Source organism: Tenrec ecaudatus, chromosome 10 (assembly GCF_050624435.1).
Source record: "Tenrec ecaudatus isolate mTenEca1 chromosome 10, mTenEca1.hap1, whole genome shotgun sequence".
Taxonomy (NCBI): domain Eukaryota; kingdom Metazoa; phylum Chordata; class Mammalia; order Afrosoricida; family Tenrecidae; genus Tenrec; species Tenrec ecaudatus.
In genome coordinates this window covers 53,139,791-53,166,295 of record NC_134539.1, presented here as the reverse complement: position 1 = coordinate 53,166,295, position 26,505 = coordinate 53,139,791, and the positions used below count along the sequence as shown (strand labels likewise).

At 46.2% G+C, this 26,505-nt stretch overlaps 1 protein-coding gene across 1 annotated transcript in view; it reads right to left on the bottom strand.

Moving 5' to 3' along the window:
* The window catches only part of PAPPA (pappalysin 1), a 281,949-nt gene that overhangs the window by 193,255 nt on the left and 62,189 nt on the right, over nt 1–26,505 (bottom strand). Inside the window, exons 4-6 of the mRNA XM_075560393.1 lie at nt 22,162–22,455; nt 14,354–14,546; nt 6,963–7,084 (exon numbers count right to left, since the gene is read on the bottom strand). Of these exons, the coding sequence (XP_075416508.1) occupies nt 6,963–7,084; nt 14,354–14,546; nt 22,162–22,455 (609 nt within the window). The remainder of the gene's footprint in view (nt 1–6,962; nt 7,085–14,353; nt 14,547–22,161; nt 22,456–26,505) is intronic.

Below are 26,505 nucleotides of genomic sequence, written 5' to 3'. Positions count from 1 at the left end.
ACTACTTTAATTTTGGTCATTGTTATGAAAATATCACTTTTCACACTCTGCTGTTACATCCAATAATGTCAACCCTTGTATACTCAAATGCGTATCCATCTCGTAAGCTATCAGGAGCCCCGGTGGCACAGTGGACTGGGCTGTTTATCTGAAGGTTGGCCCTTGGAACAGCAGCTGCTCCATTCTCAGAAAGAGTGACAGCCTCAGAAACCCACAGGGGCAGTGCTACTCGGTTCTAAAGGCTCCTGTGACTCAAAGGTCTCAGTTTGAGTTTTCACATACTGTGCTTGTGGCTGGGCGCAGAGCTGTGGACCATCAAGGCATGCTCCCTAAACTAGCGCTGTGATTTTGTAAGGAAGCCAGATCGTTATGGCAGATGGGAGAGTAGCACTTGACAGGTGTCTTTCCGGTCAGAACAGGACAAGCAGAGGAGAGGTTGGAGGATGGATGCCAAGGCCCAAGCTTGGGGAGAACTTGTCTCAGTCACTTGCTTTGCTGTGGCCTCATGATCGCTCTCCCTCTCCTAAGTACTTCTGCATCTCTTACCTCACTCTGTGGTATATAAAACCTCTGCTGGTGAGGACACAAAAACAGGAAGAGGGTTTTACATAAATTCTAGAGCTCAGACAAGACAAGGTCTTGAATTCTGTTCCAGAGATATTCTCAAATGAATCTCCTGTGAATAGATATACGGCTTGCATTTCCACTAGCAGCATCAATCTCTAGATTCCATGGCAGGAATCACTTCTATTATGTAAATGCATGGGATAGGGTACACAGTATTAGGAGGGTCTCCCAAATCAGGTGGTACCATGGTGTTGATAGTCATGGTAAAGGCATAGGATTTTCAAAATCTAAAATCAATATCCATGCCATGCTATTCTCCTTACCAACTCTGGTATCATATTGGGCTGTGAACCACAAATTCAGCAGTTTAAAACCACCAGCTGAACCATGGGAGAAATATGAGGCTTTCTACTTTTTCTGTTCTTATAAAGAGTTTGTGATAGTTAAGGTTTATTGTGCCAACATGGCCGATAAACACATGCGGGATAAATGGCTCGGTGAGCCTTGCCTTTTTAGTTCTCTTGTCTCTTGCTCTCTGATGGTCCCACCAGTATGCGGCTGCCTTAGCTAGTTCTCTGCCTCAGCTGGCAAGGCTCACTTCCTGTGAGACATCCCTGAGGAGAAGCCACATGGACTTACCCTGATGCAGCCCTTGGTGCTGGAGAAGCTGCATTGAAGCCCATGGCCATGCTGAGATGCTTACAGTACCATTGAATTAAAAGACTTTGTACTCACTGGCCTGTGATGTGATCCTCCTGCATTTGGGATCATTGTGTGTGTTTTGTGAGTTTTAGGGGGACTATGTAGATCGGTGTCATACATATGGGCTAAGGGATGCTTTCTGAATGTATGCTCACCCTTTATATAAAACTCTCTCTTATACATATATGAGTTTCTGCAGATTTCCCCCCTAGTTTACAGATTAACACAGAATTACAGCGTCAGAAGCCCACAGGAGCCGGTGTGCTCACATGTCTTTTATTCGCACATGTAAACTGAAGTGGTTAGGAATATGCATCTAAATGTTTTTGATAAGTCTGCCTTCAATGAAGATTCCTGGGCTTCCATGTGTGAAGTCCACTGGCTTCACAACTTTGCACACAGATACAAATTCTATCTATGGAGCATGAGTGACAGTCCTGTGAATCGTGGGTGTCCTTTGAGGAAGCAGTCAGAGGCTGCCTGACTCCTCAGCCCCTTCACGTCAGCTGGTTTCCCTTCATTCTTGTGATCACACATTGTTTTGGATGAGATCCAAAATGGTTGGATAATTTTATGGCCACGAATGGCATCTGGGAGAGTGAGATTGGACTGATTGGGGCTGCCCTTGACGTCACTCCAGGCTTCCTGGCTAGCGGTGGGTGCCGGGTGATCATTCCCCTCCACAGGTTCTCTCCGGGAATTGGCGGGGCATGGAGCCGCCTTTCTCCCTTTCTCGAAGAAACCAATTTTCAGCGATAGGAAGCCACCGGAGAGCAAAATGACAAATCTGTTGGGCTCATCCTTCCTCCCTGGTTTCTTGTTAGTCAACAGAGGGACCACACGCTTTCCAAAGGACAGGAAGGTAAATAAAGCCATTAGGCTCAAGTCAGTACATACCAGTAGAATTCTCAGCAAAGTTCGTGCTTTTCTGGCACGAGACATAAACTCTCAGACATGAAAGCGCTCCCGGGTCATCCACTCCAACTCATCGCCAAAGCAGCAACCTCTGGAATAATCTAGGGCTTCATAGACTAGCCAAGCACATCATGTGCCTTGGCTCCTTCACCCTGCTAATAAGTCCGTGATGTAGGGTTTCTGAAACCAATTTGACAGAAGAGATTCAAGGAATTCCCTGACGCACATGGATCTAAGGCGATGTTCTCGCCCCAGTCAAGTGGCTGGTTTTGAAGTGATGGAAGGCGGGTTAAAGTATCAGCCACAGTAATTCTCAGCGTGTCAGCTACAGGATTGCTTGTGAAATCAATGGGGATAAAACCCTTAATGGATGACCCACGTGTATTAGTGCTGCTCTAAAAAATGGAAGAAAATACTGGCAGGAGGAGGTATTTCAAGCAAGGAGGTGATAGAGAATGTGAGACAAGAGGCCTGTGATTTTGAGTACAATGAGAAGACAGTGAGCAATGAGGCTAGAAAGCTGAGCAGACCCTACAATATGAAGGTCTTGCATTCCACATTAAGGAAATGATTATTATTATTATTACTTTTTACTGAGCACAATAGGGACTTGGGACAAGACACAGATTTGTCTTTTATCTAAACGTCTATTCACAGACACAGACATCATCCCTCCATCCATCCATTACAGAGCACCATGAGGATTTGGTTTGTGTTCTGTGCTATGGCCTGGACAAAGGAAGCACTAGAGGGCTTAGAAGGACAGGGCACAGTTTCTAAGGGGGAGAGATGAATGGCGCTCGTAGGTTGATGCTAGTAGATTGATGATGAATGGCGCTCGTAGATTGATGTTATGTGGGATGCTGTACAGTCATAAGGCTAAGATGAAGGAAGACCGAGAAGAGGGAATGAAGGAAGCCAAAGAAGGAAGATCAAGAGGAGGGAGAAAGGGGGGAAAAGAGAGTGGAAAAGGCGAGGAAGGAAAGACAGGGAGGGAGGAACAGAGAAACTGGGAGAAGCAAGGCACAGAGAGGAAGGGTTGAAGAACAAGAGCAAAGGTCTAGGTACTCCATTACTAATGCACATCCTTTTTGTCTACATGGAGCCGAATATAAAGTGACCAGTTTGCATATGCTGTCAACTGGAAATAAGGTCTTTATGTTTTAGAAACATACACATACATATTTATGGTGCTCTAAACTTATAAAGATTATACAGATACCTACTGGATATATGCTGATATACACTGCAGCTGTTGATCGACACAAATATACTTATAAAAACAAAGTGCCCAATTGTTTTCCATTTCTAGATGAATTCTGAGGCATGCCTGAAATATTCTAGGCAAAAGAATGGGGCAAAGATTCATACAGAGATAAAAACAAATTGAAAATATCTGGTGTTCTGTGTTAGTTTTTTCATGGAAGACTCAACACTTGGGATGTTATAGGCTTGCAAATGTGGTGTGCAAGGCAGTCCGAAACCCAGCTATCAGATTCCTGGCATGTAAGTATAACACAGTATTGAATACATCAGGAAATGTTCATCTATGGAATGTCGTTTTGATCAAGAGATATGAAAACAGGTATTTTTCTTGATTTCAACCACATTGGAGACCAAAGACAAGTCTTTCTGCGATTGAATTTACCTTCTTTGAGAGGAAGTTTATAAAACATAGCAGATGATCAATGAATATTTTAACATGGAACTAAGGAGAAGTTGCAGCTTCGTCGGATACTAAAGCGGAGAAGGACATGATAGTTCAAGAGTTAGTTCAATGGAGAAGGTATCAGCTTCAGGGTAAAGCTGATGGCACAGAGCAGATGGCAAGGTTGGCACCAAGATGTAGTCCCCTTCCCCATCCCTCCAAGTGCTTTACCCAACACCACCAATCTGTTTGGCATTGCTCATGGAGTTCGTAGCTTTTTGTTTGAGAAATATCAACACGTAAACATGCAAAAGTAGATAGGATGAAAATGAGTGGAGAAATAAATGGCAGCGTTTGACTCAAGAAATGATAGCTTATTTCTTTAAGAATATTACAAAGGTCTGAGCCAAAGGATGCACTTAAAATAACACACACAAACTAAAGTCTTTCCCTGGCCTGGATGGGCTAAATTTACATATCCCCAAGAAAAAACCCCAGCTGCTGGGCTTTCCTTTTTCCTTGGAGGACTGAGTCAGCCCAGAGAGTGAGCAGGCTCAGGGCTTCCAGTTGAACTCGGTTCTGTGTATCACAGTATACGGGGTCAAGGACAAACCCGAAACACACTTCAGCAATTGAGAGTGGGCTTGGATAGGGGTATGGGAGATGTCTGGAAGTTATTTCAATCAAATAAGCAGTAGAATAAATCAAGATGGTTTTAACTAGAGAAGCTTCAGAGGAGAGTCTTGCTGATTCTGCTTCTTAAATATCTCTAACCTCAATGACCTCTCCCGATTCTCATTGCCACTGACCTCATCAAGGCCACGGCCAGCAGCTGGATTTCTGTAACAGCCACCTAACTAGCCCTTCCTTCTAAACCCCTCCTCCCCAAATTGCTTCTTAAGCAGTGCTTAAAGCAGGCACACAATTACCATACACCTTGCTCAAAAAGAGAAACACTAGGACCTTCTCCCTACTCCCACTGTAGCTTCAAATACATACTTATCTGGCTTTTATTCACCTCCCCAATCTAAGCTCTTCCTCTCCCCTCTCACACTTTAAATTTTTAAAAATATTATTGATGAACTTTCACTCCTATAAGTTATAGCTATTGATAGTTGTCATATTGTAAATGGAAACGGAGACATTCTTCAAACACAGAGATGCGCCACAACACACAAACACCAACACAACACACCACCAATGTTCATGGCAGCTCCTGTCACAATAACCAACAGGTCAAAACAACCCAAATGCCCATCAACAGATGGACAGATAAACCCTGGTTATAGATCCGTCCTATAGATTGCTGTTTAGACGTGAAAGGAACACATGCTACAAGATGATAAACTTTGAGACCATGCTAAATGAATAAAGCCTATCACAGAGGTCACATATGATACAATTCACAGGTATATGACATGTTCAAACTGTGCACATCCATGGGACCAGAAAGCAGGCTAGGGAGGACAGGGAGCTGGAGAGAGGAGGGCTGCAAAGGGACTGTTTCATGTGTGTCTAGTCTGGTTTGGGGTGATTACAAAAGGAGTCTTGGAACGAGAGACTGCTGATGGCTGCTGGACCTAGTGAGTATACTTCACTCCACTGGGTGATGTACTTTAAGATGGTTCCAAAGGTCAATTGTGTGCCATGAGCAATTCACTGCCAGGCATGCAATCTCTACAGCCATCACAGATGTCAGACTCACTCTGTGGAAGTATGCGGTGCTAACAGGTAGAAGATACGTATGTTTCTCTTGTGAGAAATTGTGTGGTTGCAGACTTCAGCAAGACCTTTCTTACAAATGGAGCTAGCACGGGGAGACCTAGAACATGTCTGATTTGGTCCTGGGGAAGCTTCAGTGAGGGAGATACAGAGGGGGCTCCTGCCCTGGGTGGGAACTGGGGCCGGTGACCCTGGCATCCCTTCCAAGTCTGACTGTGGTCCTGTGAGGTTGAACGGAGGGGTTCTCCCAGACATCCTTCTTGCTTCACATTTCAGATGGATTTGTTTAGTGTTCTTGAGTTACTCTCATTTTTAAGTTACTTCTGAAGATAACACAGTATCGTGCCACAAGTTTTCTCCCTTGCTTTCCTCTCTGAATCCTGTCCTTTGCTTTATTCCATCTCTGCCCCCACCCACGCCTACTCCCATGCCCTCATACCCCTCCCCCCCAACTGCCTTTCAGACTTCCTTCTCAATAGATAGAGGATACAGAAGAAGTCCTCACAAAAGCTCAATCAGGAGTCACCGAAGGTTCCACTCCCTTGAATGAACTGGTGTAAGAATGTCCCACCCAGTCAGCGAGTGTTGGCGTGAGCCGGCCGGCCGGCCGGCCCAGGAGCAGGAGAGACAGAGAGCAGGAGTTTAATGCGTGACTTTCTAAGGAGAGGGTGAGCTGGAAGACGGAGAGGGAAGGACACGCTTCACCAACCTGGCGTCAAGGGCCAAGTCTGAACCTTACAAAAGAAAGACTGCAGAGGGAGCTGGAACAGCAATGCACCCTCCTCTTCCTGAAACTCCCAGCGGCACTGTGTTAGGGCCAAGGAAGAAAGCGCAACAAAGCATTGGGCTAAAGGCATTCTCTTCATTTCTACCGACCACATAGGGTTTGGCAGTGGATATGATTTCAAGGGAGCAGAGGGATCCTTCCCCTGCCACGATCCTGGGGTGCTTCCGTCACTTTGCCTGTAGGCTAATGGATCCCAGGAAGGAGGGCATGTGGGAGAAACCGGGAAGCAGAGTTGTGCCACTTGTGGCAAGGCCCTGCATACTTCGAGAGGTAACTGAGAGGTCTTACTGATGACATGAAGCCCGCAAATGTGTGGCTGCGAGTGTGACTTCATGTGTACCCACAGGCTGTTGAGACTATAATCAGACATAGCATGCGTCTCAGGTGTGTGCCCTTGGGCAGGTATTTAATATGCTGATCCCTTTGTGCCTTCACATGTGAAGTGAGAGTGACATGAGTTGAGACAGTGCAGATGTCCGAACAGTATCTGTTGAATGTGCTCACCAGTACTAGCCCCGTGGACCGAGTTTAAGATGAAAGAAGAGTGGTAGATGAGAGAGACCGTTCACACCATCGAACTCTACATACTGTAAAGGGCTGGTAGACAGAACGTGGACTTACCTTCTGCTTCTCGAGGGCTCCAGTGTCCTGATGGACCACAAGGCATCGGAGAGGAGGCATTGAAGGCATACTGCACAAGGATTCTCCCTTCCAGACAATGGTCACACGCTGATCCCAATTCTCTAGGAAGCCCAGGAGAGAGGGAAAATGCACTGACTTAGGAACAGTTGAATGGACCACTGATTCACCTCGGTCCACGACAACAGAGCAGCAGAACACAATGTTTCTGTGAATCCCACTCCTTTCCTCAAACGTCAAACTTTCAGAAAATGACTGCCCGTGCCATGCTGTGCACCAGGACCTTCTTAGGGAAGACGGAGTGGTTTCTATTCTGATGGTGGAGATACTTCCCTACGATCAAGTGGAGCAGACTCACGAAGGCCAAAGATGTACTACCTGCACTAGTGTGCCTCTCGTAGGTCGTGAAAGACTCCACGGGAATTTGCTGGGTGGTTGAGAGAAAGCCTCTTGCCCCACGTTGGCCTGCAAATGGACTTTGTGAGCTACAGCAAGCAGGTACCGGTCATGTGCCAGCTGCCAGCCTGTGCTCTCAACATTCATTACTGGGAAAGAGCATGGCTCCTTCAGCCAAAACATTAGTGAGCTGGACTAGATGATGCCTAAAGAAGCTTCCAGCCTTGACATTCAAGGAGGGATGAGTCATTCCTGGCCTTTCACAGTCAACAGCAGTTCCCTTCTATGCCATCTAATTCACTGTGGCAGCTTTCCACGGGGTGAGCCAACCCCTCAATAGCACTAGCCCCAGCAGTGGAATATGAGGGTGGCTTCCACCACTGTCTTCTGTATCTGGATTCAATCTCCCTTTGGCCACAACAGCCTGTGGGATTCTACTTGTTCTCCAGACTTGGCATCGACTTAGGAGGCAATTGCTGGGAGGGAAGATGGATCCGTCTGCTCCTCCTGTCCTACTGTAGGCGATACACCGCAAATTTGAGCCACCTCTGCAGTGGCTGGCAGTCGAATCAGAAGACATTAAGAAGTGTTCCAGCTCAACCTATATGTCTTGTCATGCACTGGCCTAGCTGATACCACCTTCTGTGTCTCTGGAAGCATTCCTGTGCTATGGCTATGCGAGAGGGTGCGATGGAGGAGCCGGATCTGTGGATCTTCATACCCCTGAAATCACCTGGGGAGGAAACACCTGGTGTGGAAATAAGTGTGCTGGTTTCTGCTATCCCATCTCCCCACAGCTACCAGGGAAATAATTTCAAAGCCAAATAGGAATAGGTCAAGGTCCTAGTCCACTGGTGACTCATATCCTTTATACCCAGTCTTTTACACACTGAGCCATCAAAGCCAAGACCCTTTGTAGGCAGTTCCCTTAGCACTACAGCCTGACTTGTCAGCACTCAAGGCTATTTCCCACTGCAGGCTCTGCCAACACCCTCTCAGAACATTTTGCTCTCTGCCCATAAGCTACTTTCCTCCCGGCTGTTGCGCTCCATCTCTCACGGTTTCCCTTGGACATCATTGCACCAGTGAGCATCTTTTCTGTAGATAGAAGGGTTACTCTACAGAGACTGTGAAGTCCTTTGGGCTCCAGACCATGTCTTGTCATTGCTGTTTCCCTTGGTGGCCAGCACTTATAATGTTACATGGTGGCAATCAACCTACTCTGTCAAACCGAAGAGTGACCGGATGAATCCCAGTCACACAGACATGTTTCTAATACTTGTGACTGATCTAGTAGGGGCCTGCACGTTGCAGACTCCGATTCCTCAGCCTGCTCCCTGTAAATATAAGATCAGCACATAGAGTGTTTTCAAGCACAGTAGTATTCAGCGAGAGTAGAATGATTAAATAGCCCACGGTTAATCTGCTCAGCGGAATGATAAGCAGCTCTTACAGTAATATTTCCAAAGATTTATGCAATTGACTGAAAAATTATGGATGCAATAATGCTAAGGAGGAAATGCAAACTCAAAACTGAACGTACAGCAGTCCCTCAAGGCTGTTTGAGTCACTCTATGCAACCCAACATTGTCAACAGTGAATTCTGAGTAGTGGGACGTAGGATTCCCTCCCTCTCCCATTCGTATTAGCCCACATTAAAACACGTTCAAAAGTAAGTATGAATTCTTGTTGCACTAGTCATTATCAACAATATCCAAATACCATTGTGATCAGGGTGTAAGAGGAGGAGACTGATTTCCTCAGCAGAGGTCCGTTCCTCTGATTACAGTCCACGCCTGACAACCCCCAATCACATGACTGGTTTTATGATCACCATGAAGTTATAACTGCTTGGGGATTATGGATTTTGCTGAGCTCAATGGTGATTGAATCTTTCCCCCCCTAGTTCCTGAAATGTTCTGTTTCGTGTGATAGACATACAATTACCTAGACTTTATTGAGTCCTTAGCCCATCCAAAATTCTCAATAAAATCCTTGATGAGTAAATAAAATGCCACCCAGCTCAGAGTCACACAACTTGTTTGCACAGAGTCTCACGAAGTAAGCGTGTTCCCTGGAGCCATTCACTGATGGCGGCACGCGTTTCTTTCATCTGTTCCATTGGTTCCCGTACTTACCTGGCCTGCTGTCCCCTTCTGAAAACAATGGCTCAGCACCTCCTTGGCAACGAACACCTTTTGTATTACAGCCATAATCCCAGATTACATGTAGTTAACCTGCCTCTTCAGCTCTCCTGGATCTGTCCAGCGCCCACTCCCCACGTCTACTCCCCAGGGAGCAGTATTACCCACGTTACGAAACACTGATCTATTCATACACTCGATGATTACTGAGGAATCTCTGGGCACCATTCTTGTAAGTGTTAAACACTGCCCACACAAAGACCAAGAGTCAAACCAGCTGCCTGTTCAGTTCAGCCGCTTCTGGCTCATGGCAACCCACGCATGCCAGAATCAAACCGGGCTCCATATTGTTCTCCGTGGTTACTTGGGTGGATTTCTCTGCCTTTCTTGTGAGGCACATGTGAGTGAATTCAAATTTCCAGTCATTCACTTAGCAGTTGCTTGAGCGTCTTAACCACTTACACCACCCAGGGGTCCCCATGGACCCCACGGAAAACTCCATCCCCTGGAACCACCGTCGTTCTGACCCTCTGGGACAGGGTAGAAGCGCTCCATCGAGTTTCAGAGACTCTACACCTTCCCAGAAGCAGTCTGCCTCATTTCTCTCCTGCAGAGACGCTGGTAGGTTCAAAATGCCAACCTTTCAGTTGGCAATCCAATGGCCATCCACTGTGTCACTGGGACACTGTCTTTGACCAACCAAAGCAGACATGGCTCCTGCCCCTGGAGGACTGGCAGTCTAGTGCGGACGATGGTTAATCGGCAAAATGGTAAGGTTGCACCCTGTGGTAAGTTCGAGAAGGAGAGGATGAGGAGATCAGGGGAATGGCAGGAGCTGCGCTCATTAAGATGAGAGTGTCACGGAGGGGATGCCATTGGCACTGGAACCTGAAGGGTGGCACGAAGAACAGCTTTAAGCCTGGTTTTCTCTGCCTCTCCAGGTACCTAAATAGCCTAAGCAGGAAACACATGGCTTGATCCACAGGGGCTTTCAAAGAAGCCTGACTGGCAGGAGCCACAAACGATGGTATGGTAACACAAGCTGACTTTGGACAGGGGTGAGGACTGAGTTCTGTAAGCTTCTGCAGACTGCACTTACATCACACCCTAAACAATGGTGAGCTACAACAGAGTGGCCCACCAGGCACGGCAAGACGTGATCGGATTCACAATAATAATAAAAAAAGTTTAGCCTGGGCATTGAATGAAGGACCATGGGGGTGAAAATGAAAACAAAGGCAGTAGCTAAAACGCAAGGCTGTGAGGTTGGTGATGGCTGGTAAAGGGCTTATTTTGCAGATTAGAAAGCGGAGATTCACCAGTACAAGGTAATTCACCGACGGCTGTAGTTTACAACTCAGACTTAGCCTGTGTCTTATTAAACTCAGGTAGTGTGGCTGCGTATCCAGGGAGTATAATATGTACTTCTTACCTTTAGGGTTCATTTGATTTTTTTTAGGTACCTGTACACACACACACACACACACACACACACACACAGAAACACACACATATCAAGGGGGCACAGAAGGTAAATAATTCTGAGGATGATCGTTCTTCTCAACTGGAGTGCTAGGAAAGTGTCAACGCTTAAAGTCCCAAGGCTCCACTCCCCAACAAGGTAGCCTCCAGTCACATGTGGCTGTTTTAATTAAAATACATTTAATTAAAATCCCGTTCACACTGCAGGGCTCCAGTCATACTGGTGACAGTCCTAGAGCGTCATAGCCATGGATGGATAACGGCTGACATTTTGGGCAGCGGAGTCCTGGAGCATCGTGATCATCACCATTAAAGTCAACTCCACAGCAGGGGGCTCTGCGTGGGCTCCATGAGTGGGGACTGGCTCAGATTCATAAGGCATCCCCTTGGCATCCAGAAGGCTACTAGTTTTGCCAGTTAGGAAGTTATGCCAGTAGGGACGCACTATGCTGCTAGTCAGGCTTTCCTCCTCTGCATCCTCGGGAGAACGGGAAAGGAGTCCCTCAAATAATATTCTCTGTTCTGAGAAGTTGCCGGAGGCAAATTAGCTGAAAAAGGCAAGAAATACATTTGGCTTGCAGCTAGAACGACTGAGGCCGGAGAGGCAGAGGGAATCGATGGGGTCACAGAGACCTCAGACCCAGGATACTTGATTCCCAGTCGAGTGCTCTTTCCAAAACACCGTAGCCAATTGTCCAGATAACGGAAACCAACTAGTCAACACATGTTTGCAAGACAGGTACAAATAAAGGAGTTCGAAAAACCAGCGCGGCCTTGAATTACTTATTCAGTTGCCCATGTGTGAGGACACAGGCTGTGGGAAGATCTGAATATGTTTTTTTAAGGAAAAACCCTGTATTCTCTTAGAACCCAGATGTGAAGAACAGCAGGAGGACATGAGGATGGCCAGGGGCGAGAGGTTGGCATTGATGGATGGAGTGGAAAACATCAGAGGTTTTTGCAGGTAAAGAGAGTTTCCAAGTAGCCAAAGAGGGCTGACAATATTTGCCCGAGAGGAGAGTAAGTATTTCTAGAATACGGAGTGTGGCAGTGGTGCTAGGTAAAGGACAGATGTCATCCTGTTGAATTCCTGGCTGAAGTCAGATGAAGGGGTCACTGTTAACACCTTTTGATGGAAATGGATAGGAGAGGTGAGATGTCTTGCCCCAGGTCTCACAGGCTGGAGGGGAGAAAGCTGGGAACAGAGCCTACGTGACATCAAAGCTGGCCCACTTTGGACTAAAGCAGTTTGAATGAGTACAAGGTCAGCATACACTGAGGTGTGTGTGTGTGTGTGTGTGTGTGTGTGTGTGTGCACGCGCGCGTGTAATATACATAAAATGCAGTTCCATTTCTTTACAGCAATTTATTGAACTTGTGGACCAACTTCCTTTAGTCATAGACTACGGTCGGCGTAGCTGTTAACCTTAATTAGACATGTTTCTAAAACGTCAGCTTTAATTTAACATATGATAACTCTGTTATGAAATCTTAAGACTGAACAGAATAGCTATTGTATGAGCCTCAAGTACCAACTGACTATAGGTTATTAAAAACATATTGATTGAGGCTGAGGGCACTGTGTAATAGAGACATATCTTATTACACAACAATTAACCCTCCAATAGGCTTCCAACAATCAGATGGTATTTATTTAATGGACAATAACGGCTTTATGAAATACAAATTGAATACATACACAGGACGCTTCATTTACAAAACTTCCATTTTTAAGTGAAACTGAGGCCAAGGCTTGACCAAAAGGCTGATACTTCTCATCGCCACAGAACAAATAAATAAATCTACAGGCTGCTGCAAAGACTGCTCTGAAGTGTCACCGGAGGTTTTCCAAACGCAGCTCTGAGCTCTGGAGAGGGCAGCTTGGGGCAGGGAGAAGGCGGGGGTTTCCTACAGAGCGCCTGGGAGAGCATTTCCTTCCCTGTGATCACATTCACCAAGCTGCCAAATGAAGGCTTTAAATACAGAGACTGAGGGTAGTGTGAAAATCAGAGCCAGAATCGAATGGAACCATGGTATTATGAACTAATATACATTGATATGAATGTGTATAGTGTGAGTGTGTGTGTGTGTGTGTGTGTGTGTGTGTGAGAGAGAGAGAGAGAGAGAGAGAGAGAGAGAGAGAGAGAGAGAGAGAAAGCTTCTTGCTACCCTTTTGTGGCTCCTTTGAGGGTAAGGAGAATACCATCATAACTCGGGTTTTGGACGGATTTAATGAAAGCATATGCCAATCAGAATCCTGCCCCTACCACTTCCTCTGGGCTCTTGGTCAAATCTATCAGCCTCTTTGAGCTCCAGTTTCCTCCTTATCTGGTAAGTGAGGAAGAAGATGGTCTTTTCACAGGGTCATTGGAAGGACAAAAGGAGACCTTGTATAGAAAGCATTTAGTACAGGATCCTGCACAGAGTAGTAAGCACCTGATAAATGGCAGAAAGAGCAATAGCGGAATAATAGGAAGTAATCAGGACTGTCACTATTGTTCCCATCATCACCACTGTAGTGCCATCCTTACAGAGCAGAGCATCTCCAAGAAGCCAGGTGGACATTGCAATAACTAATCCACCCGAGAGTTACAAAACAGAAGTAAATGTGTTTGTCTAGTTGGTCCTTTTGAATCCCGTTCCCTTCAAACTGGGCTTCACAGAGACAGCCCACAATAAGAGGGCGTTTAATTCATGGAACTGCCCACAAAAGACCACTTTACTCCTGTCTCTAACTTCAGACCGCTAAGGCATTCAGACCACTTTTCAGGGGAGGAGCGGTACGATTTCAGGAAGAGAGAGTAACATGCGTACATTCCTAGGCGCGAGGCAGGAAAGCAGAAACCAGGTGACTTCTGCCTCTGTTGGTCACTCTGATGGCCTAATATGCAACAATCAGTTTCATGGTGTTCTACCATGAAACGTCAAGATGGACCAAGGTTTGGAATACACAGTGTATGTCTGTATGTAGGGATGCAGGTATAGGCATGCATGAAGGCACACACCCGCGTCTGCTCATGAACCACTTCAAGTCTCCGCTAGATTTTGCATTTTAGAGCGCTTCTGTCCACACAGATGGCCACACTTTGAGCAATAAGGGAAAACCAATGATTCATCCACTTACAATATGTATGATTACTTATTTATTAATCATTCATTTATTTTCTGATCCAATTTTCCCTTATGATGTGTCTGTGTATCAATCCCAGTGCTAGATGGTGGGGCTATCGGTTGTAAGAGCAGAAGAACAAAGAACACAGCAACATCCCTTTCCAAGGATGCTTGCCTTCCAAATTTCCCCTTTCTTGGCAGGAAAGGGATGGTGGGCAACATTTCACAGGACAAACTCACCTTTCAAAGAAGTGGCCATCAATGGGTGGGAACCACTCCAGCATCACAGAGTCCACCGTGTGGCCCACAATCTGGGGGGCAAGGGCGACAGGTGCCGGCTTTCTGGAAGGCTGCCAGCCCTGGTAGACCAGGTCCAAGTAACAGTGCATTCTGGCGACTTGATTGGGCGTGAAGGAGTCAGTACAGTCGTCATCTGCAAGCAGGCAGAGGGAGAGATAAGAATCAGGCTGCACAGGCGGGCATGCGAGAGAATTGTGACGTCTTCCTCCATCAGGAGAGCCAGCACCCCCAGCCCCTGCCAACTCCGAGCTGGCCTCTTCTCGTGCTCAAGAGTTAATGGTCTGTGAACAAATTAGTGTAGTCATAGTTTCTGGAGACAGGTGAGATGGAACAGGAGGAAGGGGAGGGTAGATGGAGCAGACGGAGTAAGCCTAGAACTCAGGCAGAGGGAGCAGCAAAGGACAAGGGCAAGGCACAGTGCTTTCCATGCACCCTGACTCCACTCTTCAGCAAGCCACCCATTCCTTCCTCTGTAGGCACTCATTCACGAGTGGCTTATTTACTCACACATCCACATTCATGTATGCAGTCAGTTATTCTTTCTCTCATTCCTCCACAGCCATTCATCCACTGATTCATTAATTCAGCGACTCACTGATGCTTTGGTTGAAGGGCAGTACCACGTGTTCTGTGCCAAAGGGCCTGGGAAGAAACCCAAAGAGTCTCTGCCCTTGAGGAGCTTCGGGTCTAGGTACAGAGTGAAGACTAGTCTATTGTGTGAGCCAAGAGTGTCATACGTTTGCTAATGTCTGGGAGACCAAGTGCTGTAAGGAAAGTGAATTCAGAAAGGCTTCAAAGGAGGCAGGCTTTGAGGTAAACCAGAGGGACCGGCGTTAAGACTGGGGAAGCAGTTGTGGGATGACAGGAGAAAGCGAATCTTCAGGAACACACAGGCCTGCTTTCCTAGGTCAAGAGCATTAGCCAGAGGTTTTTAAGACGACAGGAAGACTCCAGTTCTGCCACATCTCAGTGCTCAAGCCGAGCCTGAGCGCAGTGACCTCTGCACAGAACTATGATTGTGAGGATTGTGGTCCAGGTGCTGTCCGGTGTTGAGGACACGTTCAGTTCTCCTATTATTTATCAAGCAAATACTATATTTCCCCCCATTTTACAGATAAGAGAAATGAGGCAGAGCGAGGGCAAGCTACTTTTTCAAGATCTCAGAGCTAGGAAGCAGAGCTGCAATGTGAACCCCCGTCAGTTCTGACTCCAAGAATATGCATTTAATCAATAGAACTGTTATCTGAGCCCAATAAGACCTTGTATGGATAAATGCCCTGCGGGTGCCTGATAAATGTGGGCCGAGTCGAAGTCTGAGGCGGCCGTGGCATAATCTCTAAGATTTCATTAGATCTAATGACCTTATGTCCTATACAATCCAGACTGAAGGCCATAACCCCAGACTCAGACTCAAGGGAAAGAGCTTCCCTCCCAATGCATCTCTCCCTCCACCAGCTTTAACGCAGCTGCCCCAAGGGCAGGCAGGCAGTGTTTTGGCTTGGTTTCCAAAAACACCACTTCCCAGAGGTGTCCGCCTGGCCAGGGCTTCTGCATCTGGGCCCCAGACAGTGGAGTGCAGAGCTGCCTGAATCTGAAAATAAACACCACAGGGAATCCTGCAGCACTTCCCGTATCAAACAAACAGAAAATAAGTTTGGGCAGGTGCTGGGCATTTGGACATGACCTTGCGAATCCAGGTTGGAGAAGGGACAGAGTCACGAGAGAGGTTACACACAGAAGCAGCCTCCAATCAAACTCAATGGTTTTTGACAGTCTCCTTGCTGGGACCCTGCGATGTCTGTCTTGTCTACAGAAGGACAGCCTGGCATCACTTTATAAGCCCTCAAAAGGAGTGACTCATGAACATCTCCAAAACCAGATTCCACCACGTAACTCTTTGAACCCAAATATTCAATGGCTCCACCACTCCCACCCCCCAAGTGTGATAAGGGCTAGGTCATGAGACTTTTGTGTTTGTCTTGGTGACAGTGAACCTTGCAGTTCATGCTGATGACTTTGGAAAAAAGTTGAAGGAGCAGGAGCAGGAGAGGGGCACGTTTGCCTGAGAAGGGGGACTGGGTCGTTATAGAAGTGTGTGCAGGACCTCGAGGCAAGACGAACACTCCTTTTTACAAGTCCCCAGGATCCCCTGGAAAGCATGGTGGTCTTAAGAGCAAACCCCCGGGCAATGAGGACAACGCCTGGGTTACAGTAAGTACTCTAGAAACATTTGCTGTCCCCTGGTTAGAAAGACTTCATGTGTGTGTGCATTTATTTTCTCGGTAAGTACTGGCAAACTGGAAGCAGAAAAATAGAGGCGATGCAAAATATAGTAATATCACATTTAAGAAGTCAATTAATAGATACACCTGAGTAGGCATCCAATGCATGTACAGCGCCATTCCTAGAAGTATAATATTCATAGCACTAAACTACTAGAAATAATAATGTAACAGAGCAACGATTATGTACTCTAAGGAGCACCATAGAATAGAATATTAGTCAGACATTGTCAAAACAACAAAAAAAGTAACTTCAAGACTTGCTTTCCACATGTGTAGATAGATTGGGGCATTCAGACCCGCCTCACCTGCTAGTGTCTTTGTGAGAGTTCAGTAAGTTTATCAAGTTCAGAGGTGAATGGGAAAAGCAGTAGTAGTAGATGTTGTTTTTCAAACAATTCTGATTTTTTTCCTCCCCCTCCCAGCCAAAGAAGTGTGTTTTCTTTTAACAGCTTAGCAATTAGTCATTTCCATGTGTGTCAATATAAAGAATTCAACTCAATTCACTGCCACAGAGTGGATGTTGTCTCTTTGGGGCTCTAGAGGACAGAGCACAACTGCCCCTGTAGGTTTCTGAAACTGTAACTCTTTTCAGGAGTAGAAAGTCACGGGCTTTTCCCCAAAGAGTGACCTGTGGTTTCGAACTACTGACCTTGCAGTTAGCAACCCAACAAGTAATCACTACACCACAGGGGTTCCTTCAGCGTTGGAAAGACAGGTTAGTGAGAGAGGTTGGAAAGGTAAGAGGAATGTGTTTGAACTTTAACGCTGAAGTGAGAGTGAGGTCTAGACATTCCACAGCACATCACAAAGACTTCGCTGCTATCGGAATCCTGGGAGAGGCTCCAAAAGGTTCTGTTTATCACCGATGGCCTGTCTCAATGAGCTAATGTCTAGAGTCAACCCACTTGGCTTCCTGCCTCCGCAAACCTACCCTGTTAGAATTTGCAGTCACTTGATCACAGTCTCTAGCCTCAATCAAGCCGGCTTCTGTCTCCACCTGATTTCTAAGCAGAAAGGACTTTGGGAACATCAGCACTCTGGGAGCCGTCACAGGTCCCCCTGCTGCTGATGCAATGCTTGAGTTTTATGAAATTAAGCTTATCCTCAAGAACTGGCTTCTCTTGGTAGCTGGGAGGCCACAATGCATGGAGGTTCGGGGGGATGCATGTGGTACCTCCATTCCCTGAAAGATGTTGGTGAAACGCTAACCCTTGAGAGCTTCATTTGGATTTGCTCTGAAGTGGGGAATAAAGATGTGGTCTGCCTCACAAGGCTCATGAGAGCATTTAACCAGCTAAACCATGTGTGTGCATGGATACATTATAAGTATCCCCTCTTCTAAGTCTCGGGCTTATATTTTCCCGTGTTTAAAGTAATGATGACGTTAATGATGATGATAAACTGTGACAGGAATTATAGATATCCATCACAGATCATTTGGGAAATGCTCAAAACAATTACAAATAAATAAATACAATTAATATTTAATATATGTCTATGTTAAAGTTTTGGGGGAAATGATGCTAAAAATCACAGAAGTTCTTCATGAGCTTTTTGAAGGCCCTAAATGTATCAGATACATCTATACAGGTCTTATACTGCATACAAGGCTTTGTAGCTGATTTATTTTGAGCATCAGTTAACAAACAAACCCATCAGTTGTCATTTTACTGAATACGAATGAATGTACCAAGGCCGGTGCTAAGTGCATCACCTGTGTATATTATCCCATCACACAGCTAAGGATTATTTATCTGTGGTACTAATGAAGTCACTTGCCTGGGGCAGGAAAGCTAGAAGAGGGAGGCTTTACATTTGGTGCGTTCACTGCAAAATGAATGCTCTGAACAACGACTTACTCTGCTTGTGTTCATGTCCCTACACGGGCTTCCACATCAGCTGCAGTGACCACAGAATGTCCTGTCATCTGGGGGCCCCTGTGGTTTATTCCAGCAACTCTCTGTCACTGGGCATGGAAACCCTTCCCAGTTTTTCACCCCAAGAAGCATTTCTTTCTTATATCCGGTACATCATACGTGCCTAAGGAATATTTGTAGAATGAATAGAGCTAAGAACTTTCTTAAAACTAAGTCTTTAAACACATCAACGGAGTAACTCCGAGGACTTGGTCCTTGGAGGGTAGGACTGCTGTATCAAAGCAAATATGTATATTAGAAGGTTCTGGGACACACAAAAAGATGTTAACAAAACATGCTTGTGCCAGCCAGAAGAGGCACTGACCGGCAAGCCCTCATGGCCTATTATCTTCAGCAAGCAGAGTCTGCAATGCTGCCTGTCTGCCTGCTGACAAAGGTTCATCCGCCGGCCCAGCATGACCAGGCTCTGCCCATACTCTGTCTGGCCTGCTGAACCCCACTTGCTGCCATCACTTGCCCGGCATCTGCTTGGTCCCCAGTGCTTGAGCTCGTCCGGATCCCTCTCATCTGGGAAAGTAAGGCAGACAACTATGGCCTAACAACAAGTACACGGGGAACAGAGACTGGGGTTTGAGTCTTAGCTCTTCTTTGTTTGATCTGCGCGGCCCTGGGCAAGTTACTTAAGTTCCCCGAGTCCTGCTCTTTACATCTATACGGTGTATGTGATAAAATAGCACCTACCCATTGGGTTGGAGTCCTTGGTGAGATGGACAGTGTCCTTAGTGTTCACTAAAAGGCTGCTAGTTTGAGTACCAGAGGCATGGGGTGGGGCGTGGGGGCGGGGCGGGGAGGGGGCGAGCTCTGCTGGTCTGCTTCTGAAAAATGAAAAATACCTGCCATTGAAAACCCCGTGGAGCACCGTCCTCCTATAACACACAGGGATTGCCATGAGCCAAGGAGTCAACTGCACTGGCAGTTTGGGTGTGACCTACTGATTCACACTGACCCTTCAGTGAGATAAGCCTATCCAATGTTTCATAGGATCTGTGGTATTCCAGGTACTCAGTCATTCGTGTAGATCTGCACCGTCCAATATGGCAGCCACCATCCATTGGTCACTCCAGAGTAAATGAATTTAAATCATTGGAAACAACTAATTGTGTTCCGTAGGTACTCAAGCCATTGTCTAAAAAGCCAAGTTCTCAAAAGCCGTGTGAGGCAAGCAGCTCCAACGCAGGTGTGTGTGTGTGTATGTGTGTGTGTGTGAAGATACGGACCATGAAGATACAGAACAGGGCTGCCTTTGCAGGAAGCTGTAGCTGCCAGCTCGGCACTAGCCTTGACCAGTGGCCGGTCCAACTGGGAAGAAAGCACCCAGGAAGGAAATGCAATGGGAAGAAGTGTCCAGCAAGGTCCCCCTGCCCTGGCCCGTGGCTGTTGGAGCCCCTCTGCACCCCTCTCTGGGCCGCCCAAGAACCTGATCTGGTGTGCACTGAGAGTTCCATCCCGCCGCCTCTGCCCCTCACTCATCCATCGAGGATCGGCAGGAAAACACACACAGCAAAGCTTGTGGCTGCCTCACTATGCTTTTGTGGGTGTAAGTTTGTTATCGGAGCTCAGTGAATTAGTTCTGCTGTTAATGGGTCACTAAGCTGAGGGGCTCCTTTAAGAAAACAACAGTAAATCAGTCACCCGTTAGATCTGTACAAAGGGGAACCGAAAGAAAAATCAGTTTATGGGGGTCTGGTAGCGAGTGGCAGTTCCTAGGCCCCTGAAGAGGCCGGCAAACTTCCAAACTCATGTTATTGTTTATTTTCCATGTGCGTTGAGCTGGCCAAGGAGAGGTGTTACAGAAATGGAATGTAAGCATGCCTATGTGAGGGGCCAGGGCACCGGATGTGGAATGTCTGCTGGCTGGGAAATGGGAGTCCAGTGGGAATCTGCTTTTGAGGAAATACCCAGCACCCTGATCTTTTTTAGAGACCTAGTCCTAAGACTTCTCTGTGGTGTCAGAGGTGGGCTGAGGGCCCTTCCAGAGACTGCAGACTTGGTCCCTATAAGCCGATTGCTACAGAGGCCCCCAATAGTTACCAGCTCAAAGGGGAAATCAGGAAGGCCCATTCATGATTGGTGGATCTACTAGGCTTCAAGACTGAAATCCTTTCTTCAGATGGAATCCGAGGGAAAAATCCAGCAAAAATGTGATGCACTTGGAAAGGGGGTTCCTGGTTCAGGCTGAACCACCCTGTGCGGTCCCTGGAGGCATTCCCGGGGAACACAGCTGAAAAGTTCCTTTCCCGGCGCCACCATCAGTTAGGCCCCTTCTGAAGAGAGGCTCGAGGCTAGACGGGAACCATTACATGAAGTCAGAGACTTCAGGTCTTGATTTTAGCTTCACCATTTCCTATGTGTGTGGCGAGAGACAAATGATTCACTGAGATGCACCTTTGCCATCTGTAACACTGGCATGATTCCTACCCCGTAAGCTTATTATAAGAATTAAATGCACTGATGAACATCAATGTATTTATGAGCAATACATTGTTATACAAGTCATTTGTATAAACAGAAATAAATTTTTATATAGCCTTTATGGTAGACAGTATTCACCTATTCCCCCTCCCTCTCTCCCTCAGTCTTTCTAAAACAAACAACAACACACATTTAGTAAGCGCCAAGCCCTATGTTAGGCACTAGGACTATATAAAATGCAATTCGTCCTTGCAAAATTCACTGTTCTACTGGGAGAAGACTGCTAAAGTGGATATTGTAATAACCTGTAATGTTGGGCTTCCCAGTGCAGGTATATATATGTGCTGGATATAAGGATGAAGAGGTTAGTTGTGTAGGTAGGCTGGGACTGGCCAGGAGAAGGTGGGGAGGGGTGAGTGGGAAGGGTAATTTTCTCATGGCCTAGAAGTGGTCTTGATATATACTATACTAGAGAGACATACAGAACATCCTGAGCCCTTAACACTGTCACTGTTGGTCTAAAGTGACGATGGTAGGATCTAGGTCTTTAGGAAGAACACATACGGAATCTCATGTAGTAATTAGGCATTTGCAAAACCAAAACAATTCTATATATGTTTTAAAGAAGGAAATGAGAGTTTTCATCTGAGGACCTGGGCTTTTCTTTGAACAAGTTCAACCACTACCAGCTTCCAAAAATACAGCAATCTTGGAGATGAAGTCCAAAGAGCACATTTTCATGAGAAAAGTGAGACTACTGAGCAAGGCCGAGTGACAGATCCAGGGGCGGCCTAGAGGCAGAACCTGGTCTTTCACTTGGGTAGTCTGATGAGCACAGATGAGTTTCTAGTTTCCTAACGTGTCCCTTTCTGAAGAGTTTTCCAATTCAACTTCTTCTCTGAACTCCTCAGGGGCTCAAAGAAGGAGCATTAACTTAATTGTTTGGGATGAAGTCTGTGGCAACTTTAGAAAAAAATAATCACGTTGTTCGGTGTTACCTTTGCAGAAGATGCCAGGGTCAGGACGGGATCTCACAGCTGCGCACGTTGCATGCCCTGTTGTGCCATCTGCCCATTTCCCTATAAGCAAAGCCCTGCAGAGACTCAGATCCTACCTGCATAACTCATGAAGTTGTTGTAAGGAGTGTTGAAGAAACTGTGAAAGCCACAGGTGTCGTTCCCTGGCCCTGGGTCCCCGCAGAGCTTGTGTCTGGGTGCTGGGTTGGTATCACTGCAGAGATCTCCAGTCTCAAAGGAGGGCTCGGTCTCCATGCAGGGGTCACTGCAGGACTGGATTTCTGAGATGCCTCGGAAGATGTGGTAGAGGCCCAGGCTATGGCCGATCTCATGGATCATGGTGTTGGTGTGCCCCGGAAGGCCATAGAAAGATGGATTCAAGACAATACCACCTGCAAAGGAGGAAATAGAGGATTGGATCACCTGAGCACCTTCTTTCCTGGTGCAAGAACCCCTAAATCAATCCAGGGTTATGAAAGAAGAAGATACATCCCCAAATAATCACAGGCTTCTCCAAGCCATGATTCCACTGCTGAGGAACTGTGGCAACTGGTAGCATGAATCATGGACTATCAGAATAAGGCATCATCTCAAGTAATTTTGTTCAATCCCTTCATGTTTCAGAGGAAAACGCTGATGCCTTTAGAGATGAGGAGACTTACTCAAGGTGATTAGAACTCAGGGATTCTGATTACCAGGCTGGTAAACCTTTTTGCTAAACTCCTTAGGAAAATTTAAAAAATGCAAAGGAATTCCCTTATACCCTAATATTCTATACAGTCATGTATCAGACACTTTTTGTTCGTTTTAAATTTGCTTCACTAACTTGGTGGCATTATGTTGGCCAAACATGATCTCTGAGTGTTCCTCATCTTTGACACGAAGCTAATCATCTTCAATAGGGAATTTCCAAGAAGACTAGCATCATGTTGTGTCCACTATTATAATCGTGAAATGAACATAATCGTTGAATGTTTCGCAAGATTTTCCTCTGTACTCTCATGCCCGGTGCTAAGTATTCCATGAGTATAATCTCACTTCACAATATTACAATCCAATGAAAGGCACTGATTCTCAGAGGTGTGTCAGAAGTGGTGGGGTTACAATTTGAACCCAAGACCATGAACCTGTGTTCTGCTAACGTCCAATACACACACACACACACACACACACACACACACACACACACACACGAAAACCTCAAAGAACACCGTTGCCTTCTCATCAATTCCAACTCACGGTGAAGCCATTTGTGTTAGCGTAAAGCTGTGCTCCACTGCATTTTTCATGGTTGTTTTTTTGGAAGTCGATCGGTAGGTCTTTCTTTCAAGTTACCTATAGGTGAACTTATCGTACCAACTTTCCAGTTAGCACCTGAGTACATTAACCAGTCAGCCACCCAGGGCAATGCCTAACACAGTACTTACAATCTGGCACCTCATTAAATGTGTTGAACATTTCCTCAGTGTTTACACATTCAATGAGATTGCCTGGAATCCAATCACATATAAGCAGCTAGCACAACACCTGACACGCAGTAAGTGCTTTACTTACTGCCGTACCATTTGCTCCTTCACGTGCGGTTCCAAGACCAGCAGAAGCAGCAGCAGCACATGGACGTTTGTGAGAAAGGCAGAATCTCATACCCCAGCCCAGCCCAGTAGAATCAGAACCTCCACTTGAACGAGTTCTAGCCCTAGGTGAACTGTTTGTACAATCTACTTGGGAAGCAATGATGTATAACACAAGTCCTAGAAGACTGCTTAACTCAGAGAGGCAGAGATACACATCTCAGCAGATTCAATGGATTCTATTTTGTCTGTGCTCATTTTAGGCATCAGCGAGATGGAACAGAGGCTGAAATATGGAACAGATACTAATCTTTAAAATCCAAACCTATCCAAGGAAAGACTAAAATTGAGGTCAGAGTAGCGTTGTATGTAGAGACAGAGAAGCATCTCATAGATGAATGTTTAGGTGGTGAGCCCCTGTGTAGGCAGACAGACAAGCCTGTAGCCAGAGTCAGAGCATTGTCTCTCCCGTGGAACTGGAGGGAAAGTGGGCTTGTTCCCTCGTGGAGCTCATGGAATCTATTAATTCTGAACTGCCCCTAGCCTATAAACACGCAGATAACAGAGAATGAGAAGGTGTATGTCTGCGTGTGCGTGCGTGCGTGCGTGCGTGTGTGTGTATGGGAAAGAGAGAGAGTGTGTGTGTCAGGGAGGCAGAGGCAGGGAGGAAGGGAAATTGAGACAGGAAATCTCTCTCAATTATTTTCTGTCAATCATAATATGAAATATAATCCCCTTTCTACCCCTAGACTTTTCCAGGGGACCACTGCATAACAGCAGGGGAAGGGGCTGAGAAATGTGGTTCCAATCACGTGGACTTGATTGGTGCTACTGCAAAGGAACTGCTTATGATCAACGTTTCTCCAGGTTGGGAGGTGGTAGCCTGGAGCCCAGCTGGAGATTGCCTGACCTGGTTGAGACCCTGGTTATATTTCACACCAGTTGTGTGCACTTTGGAACTTGTCTTTGTATCTCGGAGCCTCTGTTTCCTCAGCTAGACTATGGAGGCAATAGAAGGACGCTTGTCACATACTTGGCTAAAGATTCAGTGCACAGCAATGTGGCTGGCTGGCACACAGTTGCTGCACCTATTCATTCCCACCCATTTCTCTCTCAATTAAAGTCAGGCTGCCACTCTTTTCAACACTGGGCTGCTCTTATGCTGTGAAATAATTAATATTCTATGGTTCCAATATGGGCCATCATGCCCATTTTACTTTGCTCTTATTAGATACTTGCTGGATTTATGGGCAAGAGGGGGCAAAAAAGAGCAGGGCAACAAGACTGCATTCATCGAGGTAAAGAGAAGAACTGGGGCTGTTAAGACAAACTTTCAAACACAGGGAGGAAGTGGGATAAGGGATGCCAGGGAACGCATATGAAATGCTGATTTACTAGCTTTGCAAACTTTCACCCAATTCACAATAGGACATTAAACAACAAGAAAACAAGACAGGAACTGTATTTTCCATGAAAGAAAGGGCCAGCACTCTGCTTCAGTAAAGATTATAGCCTAGAAAATGCTGGGGCTAATTCTACTATGCAACACCTGGGATTACCATGAGTCTGAATTGATGACAACTACTACAAACATCGATTCCACCTAAGAAAGACTCGCTGCAGCCTCCCCGAGGAGGTGGTTCCTAGGGTTGGGCGACACTTGGTCATTTTATCCAGATAGCTCTTGGATGGAAACAGACTGAATAGGGGCTTGGAATTTCCCAGCTCGGTGTGATCCGAAGCAATAAGGGGTCAGCTGTGATTAACAATGAAGGACATGGAGAAGGAACTGTGCCAGGCCACAACTTGGGTGATTTTTTTTTTAATGGGTGCTGTTATTTTCATTGTCCTGATGCAGAGCCAGAACCAAAACAGAACCCATGGCCACAGAGTGGACGCCGACTCTAGCCACACTTTGTGGACCGTGGCGAATGGAGTTGCTCCACAGGGTATGCAGGCTGGCGAACGCTCCAGAAGTCTGCAGTCTGCTACAATGCCTTCTGTGTAGGGGCTGGCGGGTTCCAACACCAGTGTTTCTGTTTTGGGAATTGAGAGTGAAGTCCCAAAGCACAAGTGACTCTCTTTAGGACAAATTGCTAGGAAGCTGACCAAGCTTGAGGGTAGAATGGTGTGATCCCCCTGATTTACACTCTTTCTACTGGAGAGTTTTATAAATTTAGCTCAGTAGGCAAGTATGGAATATCTACTATGTACAAATCCCTGAGGGAGTTATTAGAATATTCCACAGCAGACTCTCTGTGTCCTAGTGGAATCAAAAGGGGGTCATAGGAAACTAAGTATTTCTAGAGAGTGAGGTCATCTCCTCTTCCCAAGCACGTTTCAGATCCCAAATTCCTCTCCTTATCAACATACACTCATGGGACAGCTTCTACATGAAGGTTGTTATGCTATCTACTGAGAATACCAAGACAAGCCATTAATTTTGAGCTGAGGGTTTCAACGTGTTTGTCTGTCATTGCAGAGAAAAAGGCTTTGTTCATGCATTTAGTATTAATTTAGTTTCACCAGAGAGCTGAGAAAATAAAGCTCAGAGAATTGCTCAAGGCCACGCAGGTAAGGGTAGGTGTAGCCCCAGTGTCTTTATGCTCAAACTGGTACTCTGACTTCATGGACTGAGGTTGACTAGGGCGGGGTGGGGTGGGGTGAGGGGAAAGCTATAGTTCAAAAGGGGACTTGGGAAGCAAGAATCCCCATTTGGAGTAAAGAGAGTTCAGGAGTAAACCCTTTCACGCTGTTGAAAAGCAAGGATGCTGCTTTGAGGGTGAGTTAAAGTTTATTGTGCCAACCTGGCCCATACACACATGTGGGGTTAATTGAAGGGTAGAGATAAATGGCTCAGTGAGCTTCGCC